The following is an 11105-nucleotide window of genomic DNA, read 5'->3' as shown; positions in this document are numbered from 1 at the left end:
AATTTCGGGTAACGTTTGATGGTGCATTATTTACTAAACTTTTTGATTTATGAACAGTATATACCATTAGAGCTATTAATTTGAGATAAATATTAATTTGATATTTTCAGCAGTCTATCGAAATATCAATTGATCTACAATTATTAACAGTGGACACTATCGTAGTTTATTGATTTATTTAAATTTGCTATTTAGTAATTTTGAATTTTAGAGTGATATATTAAAATATTTTTGAAGCAGTAGGTACTAGGTATACAGAATACAGATGCAATATTCCATTAATATAAAAACTTCATGGCTGTGTTAATTTCATCATTTACATTTTTAATGTTGAACTGGGAAATTATCTGAGCGCATGGTAGTGCACCAGGCCATGCATGTTTTAGTTGGGATTGATTTTACACAATATTCCAATGGTTTCAGAAGAAAATGATTCAGTATAACTCTGGAATTCGACAATGTTCATAATATGTTCATAACTTACCTTAATATACACAATAATTAACTCATTTTTTTATAATATTATATAATATATTGAATTACAGTGTTAAAATAAACCCGACAAATGTAAAAAACATTTAATTTATTTTAAGTATGCAATTAGCATATGCCATAAACATATTAAAACTGTATTCATTTAACGTGATGATAATATTATTTAATATATTAGATAACGGTACTAATTTAATTCAAAATATTGGGGAATAGGTTCGTTTTAAAACAAACAAATATTGCTGCCCATACATCAAAAGCCAATACCAAACCCAACAAAATTATACTCTTATTTGAATCCCATCCGACAGATTGTACTTTCCACTTCTTTTCTTTCGTTTCCAAATTAACGGCCACCAGTTCATTATTGTCTTCATCCAGTTTTGTAATTTGGTTCTCTATTATAGAGGAAGTAATGGCAGTGACGTCATGTGCCCGTGGCACCGTCCCCTGTTTAGACAAATCAACACATATAAGATACGAAAAAAAAATATGAAGATAGAGTTGTATTAATTTTCATTGACAGTGTAGAGACAAAGATTTCTATACTTATATTATAATAATTGTGTGAGTTAATCCAAAAACAAAATATGTATTATGCATAAGTTTCAAATAGATAATTTTATTGTGATTTATTGTTGTATTGTTATTGTTATTACTTATTATCATCAATATAGGTAAAAACTTATTTTCATATATAAAAAATAATAATATTTATTATAGTTCTAAGAAATTACAAAAAATATTATTAACTTAAAACAAAATAATTACTATCGTGATTCTTTTCTAAAGTATCAAATTTCTCTATAGGTAGGTACCTGCAAATTTGAAATTAAATTGTCTATAACTGTTATTTTGGTTAAGAATGGACTACTTGAGAAACCTCGTATTAAATTTTCAATCCTATTAGTAAAAAATTTGAAAATTTTTTAACTACAAAATCATTCGCACATTTTCTTGATTTTGACGAATTTTATCAAAATTTAAACTTCAAATGCTTATAAAAAAATGCATGCCTATGTACCTTTAATACCTCTTTAATATTTTTAAATTTCTATAATAAAAACTCGTGTGGAACTTTGTGTTAAATTTTCAAGCTTTTTTATCAAATGAAAAATAATTTATCAACATTCATAGGAATAAAGAAAAATTCAAATTTGAAATATCTATGAATAACTAGTTCAAACGCTCATAACAATTTAATTCAAGTTCCCGGTAAAATTTTAGGTTCAGAACCTAAAACCTTCAGAGGAGCGATGAATGTATTGATTTTACAATGATGTGAATTTTTTTTTTTTGTGTCTGTCATCACCTTTTAGGATAGTAAAAGTGCTTCGATTTTCTTCAACAGTACTTTTTCTGATAGGAAAGTGAATCTAGTTAAAAATAATTGGTGCATTTTAGATTTAAATTAATAAAAAAAATTACATTAAAATGTTGAAAATTTTTGAAGATACATAAACAAATGCATGATATGTATGGTTTTGATAAAAAGTTAATTGCCCATAACTTAAAAAATTAAAAAAATTAGACCCAATCTTTAAAGGGTATTTCTTCATAATTTTTGGTACACTTTCATATGACGTCAACTGGTCACTTCAGCCTGGAACCCATTATATACATTAATATTTTTTTTTTCGTACAAAGGCCTCATTTCAAACTTTGGCCCCTGGGCCTCAAAATGTCTTAGTCCGGGCTTGATTGACCAGGGTTTTAGATTCTGAGTGAAACGATGAATGTATCAATTTTACAATGATGTGTGTTGTTTTTTTTTTTTTTTTTTAATTTTTTTTTTTGTGTCTGTCATCACCTTTTAGGACAGTAAAAGTGATTCGTTTTCTTCAACAGTATCTTGTCTGATAGGAAAGTGAATCTAGTCCGGTACTTTGGGGGGGGGGGGGGGGTCAAGAGTAAAAATTTCTCAATAGTTTTCAAAAGTCAAAAGTTTTCCCAGTAGTTCAGATATAGACAAAATATGGAAAAACCACGAAAACCACGAAAATTACCAAATTATTTTGAGTTAAGAATTCGTAAAAATTTTTCTTTTTAAATCTAAGATTTTAAAATTTAATACAAAATTCCTCATAATATTGCCTACTTCAAACAAAAAAAAAATGTCTACAAGTAAGTCAAATTAAATTTTTATGAGCGTTTGAAATTCACATTTTTACAAAATTTGATATTCGCTCGATTTCTCATGTGACGATTTTCTTATTTAATTGTAATTAAAAAACGAATGACTGTAGATATTTGAAAACTTCACTAAATGTTTATATTAGTATTTTCTATACATGATGAAGTTTTTAAAATAATTAGACTCTTTTTGAGCTGTTTACGGACATTGTCAGTTTTCAATTTTTATAGTTTTTTTTTTCTATAAATATCAATAAAGTTTTATCTGTTGGGCCAAAAAGTGTATACATTTAATACAAAGCTCCTGATATATTGTTACAATATCAGTTGAAAAATATTAAAAATACATAGGCACAAGTTTTTTTTTATAAGCATTTAAAGATCAAATTTTAACAAAATGTATGAAATTTAAAATTGAATAACTCTTTTGTAGTTAAAAATTTATAAAATGTTCAACTTTTATAGCTAATGATTGAAAATTTAAAACAAGTTTACACGCAAATAGGGTATATTATATAAATTTCTTTATTCACAATAATATCATCAAATATACCTACTTAGTAATATTGGCTGAGTGATCATTTTCACTCAGAATCATTCTTCTTATACAATGATATTATAATAACATTGAATTCAAATTTAACACCATCCATTACAGTGACCCACTTGTAATATACTGTACAGCAGAGTGACACCCACTTTCCCGCCTTTTTTTGATTTATGGTAGAAAAACTTATGAGAAATCTTGTATTAAGATTTAAAATATTATAGCTATGAAAAGAAAAAATTATAATGAATTTCCAACTACAAAATATTTATCAAATTTTCCGCGATTTTGATTAAAATATAAAAATTCTAACTGCAAACGCTCACAAAAAATTATGTTTCGACAATAATTGAAAATGAATGAATTGCTATAAACAGCTTTAAAAAGGTCCAAGTATTTAAAAAATTTTATCGTATATGGAAAATTGCCATATAAATATTTGGTGTAATATAGAGTATTCGATTTGAGTTACATCAACAATAAAAAGTTCGTTTTATATAAAGTAGTGATCATGGGACACAAACGTAGCACGCGGTACTCGATATTTTCCACTTTGAAGAAAATTTATGAACCATAAATATGTATTAAATATTAATAAGTAGGTAGCCATTAAGCTTAATTCCTAGTTCACACGATGATAGAAAACCGCGATAGTTGCTATCGTGATAAAACTATCATGCATGCACGTATCATTATAGTAGTATACTGGCATTATTCTTTAAGAAGTTTATGGTTTGAATTAATACAGGGATGGAGGAACCTTGTTAATTTACAGAGGGTAAAATATTTTCTAAGGTTATTTGTATCATAATTATCATTATTATTATTATTATTTACTTAAGTTCTATGGCACTTCCTGAATATTAAAATAATTTTTTTTTAGAATAGAAGAAATAGTAGTGAGTATGATGTATTTGAATGTTTAAGGGAAAATACATAATTTTTTCTGGCAGTCGGAAATGTCCTATTTACATCACTATAATACTTTATACCTAATCAACAGTTTATACAAACAAGTTATTCGTTATATGAAAATAATAACGGTTGTTGGCAGTTATATTTTCATAATTTGACCCAAAGTGCAAAAAAGTTTTTCTTAAGATATTAATACCTACTAATTAACAAACTTTAAAGTAACGGGTTATCAAACGATTAAAATAACGATTTAATTATTATTTATTAACAAATAATAATATAACATCTAATTAAGTTGCAATAATTTGATAAAACAGTAAAAATAAATTAAAAATAATAGTTAACATAGTTAATATAATTTGGCAATGATATTATAATTTATAATAATTTATAGTTAATATCTATAAATTATAGTAGGTATATAATTGTAATTTAGACATTTAAGTAAAAGTTACCAATTGTAATATAGGTAATATCATGATGTATTATAGGTAATGTATTTTTCTTTAGAAATTTAAAAACTTGATGGATTGATGTATATTTGTAATGAACCTACTCTCCTGAGTGGATGAATAGAGATTATTTTTAATATTTATACGCACGTTATCTTTATCATTCACCTTATCTGCTTTCTGAGGGCCATCTTCGAATGCATTATTAATGTACCCATCTTGCATCGTCAGTGGAGGTCCGTCAGAAATTATAATAACACTTTTAGAGAGTTGATTTGGATCTACCTCAATCTGTAATATAAATAAGATAGAATTTAACTTTGAATGACCAGTGAGCGGCCGATAATAATATATTATTTACTATCTATAATATTATGATGATAAAACATTAGTCTTAATTCTAAAATCTCTGCTTCATACGTTATTTATACGTCATTGTGACATAGCTACTGGTCGTGCAGCTAGGACCAAACTTTAAATTAGTGGGGGGGGGGGGGGTTGCTGTAGCCCTCGTATTTTTTTCTTAATAACTATGTGGGCAATTACCCTACGGCCTACACTCAAAGCCAGATTAGTATAATTTTAATCTCAAGGGCAAATAATAATATAATATATCCATTATCCATGATATAATATCAAAGAAAACGTACTACCATCATGGGCCAACTATTGTTCGATATCCATTATGGGTCCGGGCCCATGCCCTCCCCCCTTAATCCGGGCTTGCCTACACCCTTCTAAACCATGATGGTATATTTTAAAATGGCTTACTATAACTATAATTTACATCAATATTTATCCAGTATAATAATTCACCTAGCATGCACAGTTCACAACTCCATTTTTCTTTTGATGTATAAGCATTCAAATTCTGAGTATGGGAATTTTTAATTAAACTTAAGAAGCCTATTTTAAATGTAGGTTGTGTTTAAAACTTCTTGTGTACAGTGAAAAAAATAAAAACTTATCGTATTGAAAGGTTATAAATTTGGGTTTCAAAAACAATTGGCAGACATAATTTTTATTTTTAAATTGTAAGACCTATAATATATTACTACCTATGTGGAAATGTGGCTATATATGTACTATGTAGTGTGTTAAGATTTAAAAAAAAAAAGGTAAAATTATTTATTTTTAATGATAAAATAACAGATTTTTAACTAAATAAAGGATATTAAAAAAATAACTTTTCACTTTACACTTAAATACATTTTACATTTTACATTTTACATTTTACATAGACATTATCAACTTAATTTATGGAGTATAATAGATGGAGAATAATATTTTTGAGGGAATGAAATATCAATTGTCTAAATATTGTCTCAAAACAATTTAAATTTATTAATTTTTTTGTTTACTTTGAAAGTCAAATAACAATAAAATATAAAATCGATATGTCTTTCCCTCAAAAATGTTATTCTCTATTTTTTTTATAATGGAGGATTTTACTCTAAGATTACTTAAAAACATAGCAAAAATAATTCTGTGTTAATGCGTTTTGTCTATGTTGCACGTGGTACAGAGAGAGAAAACAAATAGTGCGCTGACATCCTCTTAAACAATTTGGTTAACTTGCCCATCCTTGACATTTTGTATTTCCTACAAACCGGACTAATACATAAACAATATATAATGTTTACGGTCAATATTAAAATTGAAGAACTTATTTAAAATTTACGGAACAATTTAAAATCTACTACCATACCTACCATTTAACTGAATGCTGGAAGGTACCTATCTACCACTCAATAAAAAAAACCTAACTATACTAAATAAAAATTACAAACATTTTTTTAATATAATATGTCTTAAAAGATTTAATAATAGGTCGTGATTTATAACCTAATAATAAATATAATTTATTGTTTTGTTATATAATTATTTATTATATTAATTTTTTTACATTTTAATATATATTTTTACCTATATCAATTGAATTTTGTTTTTAGAAAGAAGCCTAAACGAACTATATATAACTAACTAATAAATTATTAGATCAAAAACATTTTTCTGTATAAAATAAAGTAAACAAATAAATCACTGCAACTGAATTTTTTTTATCTACTAACATCAATAGTTTTCCGTAAAATGTATATTTGTCCATAATTATTTAAGTTTAAAATCTTATGACAACGTATTTTATTTGCAGTTAACTAAGAAAATTACATGGGTAATTAGAACTGAAAATTCACATAATTGATGACTCTAGTCTAAGTTCAAAATAGTATTCAACCTAAAATGGTATTCTTGTAAATAACAATACAAAATGTTGATATTTAAATTATGTATTTTTACTTTCAATCTTAAATATGCTTATTAATGGTGAAATTTAAATTAATTATTTAGATCAACTGTACATCATGTAGGTATTATAATAATCCTTAAAAATGCGTGATGATAATCTATTTTCAATTCCCTTATAATTTGAAAAAAATTAAACACAGTTAACTGCGGAGAACGTATTCAAAGTACCTATCTATACAATTAAACATTAAGTATAAAATTAGTTTTATTTCTGTTTCAAAAATGTATTCAATTCCTAAACTTGGGGTGCAGCATCAAAGAAACATACGTTTTATACGATTTATATGTTTAATGCATATGGCTTAAATATACTATGTTTTATTGCAATAGTACCCCCCTCCCCTCTATATAATCTTATCAGTTATCACGTTAAGGTATTAAAATAATAAAATGTCAGCGTAAGAGGGTGACCTATATTTAAGCCATATACCCTCACGCTTTCATATTATTATGTTTGATAACAATAATATAGACTAGTGCAATAACATTGTAAATTTAAGCCATACTATAATGTTTTTGTTAAGGATATTTTTTAAATTTATTGTTTTACTATAGAGTTCGTAATTTTTTTAAAGTGCATTTTTTAAAGTGTCAATTGGTAAATAAAAACAAAATATAAAATTATGAATAATGTTATCTCTAATCTAAATTAATATTAGGTAGATATATAATTATTTAATTAAATGAGTGAAGGTTTATGTGTAGTACCTACCTGTTTATAGATTTAAAAATATTTTCAATTTCGTACAAATCGATACATTTTGTTATTTGCACTTTAAGCCTTTGTAATCATTTGCCGAGCGTGATGTTATACGTTTGAAGACAAACAATAAATAAAATACTTAGAGAATTTATCATTGTGACAGGTGCAATAATTCTAGATGTTGAAAACACTTTAAATATGTACACTTTTAATCATAATTTAAAGCATGTTACGTAACTGGCCAATGGGAAAGAGTATTACTCTGAATACGAATACGATTATTGTTATTATTATTATTACCTACTAGGAAGAAGTCATAGCTATTTTCCATATTCTAACTTCATGAATATAATATTGGTACAGGATAATTAACCAATATCATAATTAATTAGTCATTATAGATATTTGGAATTTTTAAATGAAGGTACTTTAGGAGTAAGTACCAAATTATTCCCAAATACTAAGAATTTTTATGAAATTTAAAGAGCGTCCTATGGCAAAAGCAACTTATTTTTTAAAACGTTTCATTTTGAAATTTGGTCCTTACATTTATTTAACAATTCTAAAAGTTCTAGTTTTTTAAGGAATGCGTGATTGAGAAGGTTAGGTTACACCCTTCCTAACCTTTTCAAGAATTTGAAATATAAAATCAACCATTTAAGTTATAAGGAATACAAATAGGTATAGGTAGAGTTAGAATTTTATTTATCCACAAATAATAATTATTCAATTTATAGAAATAAAATTATATTATAACATATAATTGTCAAATTTGATCGTACCTTATTGGATGATTCTTCTTTTAAGCTATTTGAATCATTAAATCCTTTATTCACGTAACACTCGTCATTCATTGCGGTTTTTCCCAAAACATTATCTGTTGAAGTGCCTTGATCCGAAAGCCCATTTCCATCGTTCTGGTGATCATCATAGAAACGGAGCTCTTTCCCATCCTAAAAGTTGAAAAGCCTATTAAATAACTAGAACTTATACAAATAACCATGTGTATATTATATAGGTATACGAGCGAGATATTTTAAATTAAATGTTATGGTTGAAAAAATTAAAAAATATAAATTCAAGTACCTATAATATTTTATAGTATCTCAAACATCATATAAATTTGATGAAAGTGGTGGTTTATATTTTTTTAAGACTTCCTACAAATATTGTTACAAATTTTAATTCAAGCCGTTTAGCTTTTAACTTAAAATACAATAGGTAATACTTAATGTTATATTGGACAACCTGTATACTTCAGTATATTATAAAGGTATAATATATTTTATGTGTAATATATTGCAATGTCTCATAATATGATATGTAGAGCTCATAATTATAAATATTTACCATTTTATTTTATTCCTTAAATGTTTAAGCTATAAAAATAAGCAACTATTTAAGTAAAGAACTTTATGAACGATGATATTCTAGAAAACTGATCATATTGTAACACATAAGAACGTATTTCATTATTTTGTCTATCTGAATTTATAAGTGGTTATTTTATCAGATTAAAGCGATTAATTTAAAGTGTTATATTATAACAAATATTGAAGTACCTATTTTTCATATTAGCTATCATTGTACCTATATGATAATCTAATAGGTTACCTATTGACTGATATAGTGCACTTATACTCTTTAATATAGGTAATAATACGCTGTCAGTAAAGTGGCATTTATAAGATTGTTGGTGATCATTTAATTAAATATAATTGTAATCTTTTAATATTAATAGTCAAATATTAACAATTATTTTAACTGGTTTATATCGTAACAAAAATATATATAATATAGAGTAGGAGTGTAAGGAACATAGTTCTTAACTATTATAATTTATAAACATCAGGTATCATACAAGACGTGTAAAAGGAAATATCATTAAGAGCGGATGAGATTTGAACGACAAAGAAAAATATTTGTAATTGTTATACATAATATTTATAAAATATTTATTATATTAAACTACCTATATATTATAACGTAGATAATATAATTAATTAATTTTTAACATAAAATAATATTTTTCGTACAAAAACAAATATTATAACCATTCATAGACATTTATTTATTTTTTTATTTATTTATTCAGCCAAAACAATTACAATTAAATAATTATTAAAATAAAATACATTAATAATAGCTGACATGAATACCAACAGAGCTATAAGCTCGTATCAACTGGTATACGGAGTTCAATGATATTAAAATTCGTTTAAAGTAAAATACTTCTACAAATAAAAATATGATATAATTAAATAAATATAACATGATAAAAGAAACTTTAGAAGCAAAAATTAACATCAACATTACATATTATAGGTATATATTATTATATTATACGATATTATGTTTAGACATATTGACTTTTTATGATTTTATTGATACACACATCATCAAGATCACTAACTATTTTATTTATTGCCTTTTTATATTATTTTTATTAATTATATTAATTATATCATCGGTATTATTGGATTGACTTTCACATAAACTTTTTATTAGATTCTTTACTTCGTTATTTAAATTGCTGAAAATAATTTTCCCCGTGTAATTAGAAGAACTTCTAGAAATAGTTAATAATGTATATGACGGTTTAAGGTATTTTCCTGTTCTTCTGTCTATTATTTCTGTAGCATTGAGTGTATGGTTCTGTATGGATTTAACTAAAATTTGTGTAATGTATAATTTATATTAGTATGGTTAAATAATTCCTCTGATTGGTATTTTTATGATGGGAGTATGCTACTTTTACAATTATTTTTTGTGTAGTATGCAATGTGTTGATATCTGTTCTGTTGCGGCGTCTCCCCAAAATATTATGCCATATAATAGAATCGAATTACATAGTGTCATGTCAATTTGTCTTATAATTGATTTATCAAGGAATCGAATTTTATAAAATAATACAGTTAAGCTCTTAATTTTATTTTTAATATTATGTATAATGTTCTGATCATTTTAGGTTAAAATCCATTGTCACTCCTAAATATTTGAATTATAATACCATTTTAATTGGTTTGAAACTACAATATTTGTCATACCAGTTCCACATTTATGTATGAAACAGTGCGCCGATGTTCGACAAACTGTTTCTTATTAAATAAGAATATTATTTACAGTATCATAAAGTTTATTGTACAATCAATTATTTACAGTTATTAGTGATTTATTTAATCCGGGTCGCACGGCTGACTTAAGTAAGTGGACCGTGTCGAGCGGTATCGGGCCTATGGAGATTGGAGGCGCGATTTAAATTTAACAATATTAAGGACGTAAATCAATAATAAGTTATATAAATGTAATGGGGAACGAAATCTGACTACCTAATTATGAGCTTGGGCAAGTCAATGTTAGGTCGAGAGATTCGGGACGAACACCTAGATAGGCACGCTGGGTATGGCTTGTTAATGGTCCTGAAAAGGACCTTTTTTGTAGTCGCAATGGTAGATCGACTGTTATCGATAGTGGAGGAGAACCGCGCGTAAAGCCGCTGGTAATCATTCACTACTGCCATAGGTTAGCTTCTTGGTCCACCGGCGATGTGCGTTGA

At 26.0% G+C, this 11105-nt stretch overlaps 1 protein-coding gene across 3 annotated transcripts; it reads right to left on the bottom strand.

The window, feature by feature from the left end:
* Window positions 1-509: 509 nt before the first annotated feature.
* Window positions 510-9043, bottom strand: LOC100162409. 3 transcript variants are annotated; one of them, XM_001949689.5, is made up of 4 exons: window positions 8900-9043; window positions 8332-8502; window positions 4690-4830; window positions 510-942 (listed from the first exon to the last, which is right to left on the bottom strand). In XM_001949689.5, exons 1-4 carry the CDS (start codon window positions 8900-8902, stop codon window positions 685-687), a joined length of 573 nt encoding a protein of 190 aa, XP_001949724.1. In that variant the 5' UTR covers window positions 8903-9043; the 3' UTR covers window positions 510-684. The 3 variants fall into 3 exon arrangements, with proteins under 3 accessions (XP_001949724.1, XP_029346855.1, XP_008183511.1); XM_029490995.1 differs by lacking the exon at window positions 8900-9043 and adding an exon at window positions 8636-8657; XM_008185289.3 differs by having other exon boundaries at window positions 518-942; window positions 4708-4830.
* Between the last annotated feature and the right edge of the window lie 2062 nt (window positions 9044-11105).

The sequence above is a fragment of the Acyrthosiphon pisum genome, chromosome X (genome assembly GCF_005508785.2).
Source record: "Acyrthosiphon pisum isolate AL4f chromosome X, pea_aphid_22Mar2018_4r6ur, whole genome shotgun sequence".
NCBI classification, from domain to species: Eukaryota; Metazoa; Arthropoda; class Insecta; order Hemiptera; family Aphididae; genus Acyrthosiphon; species Acyrthosiphon pisum.
This window is presented reverse-complemented; position numbering and strand designations above follow the sequence as displayed.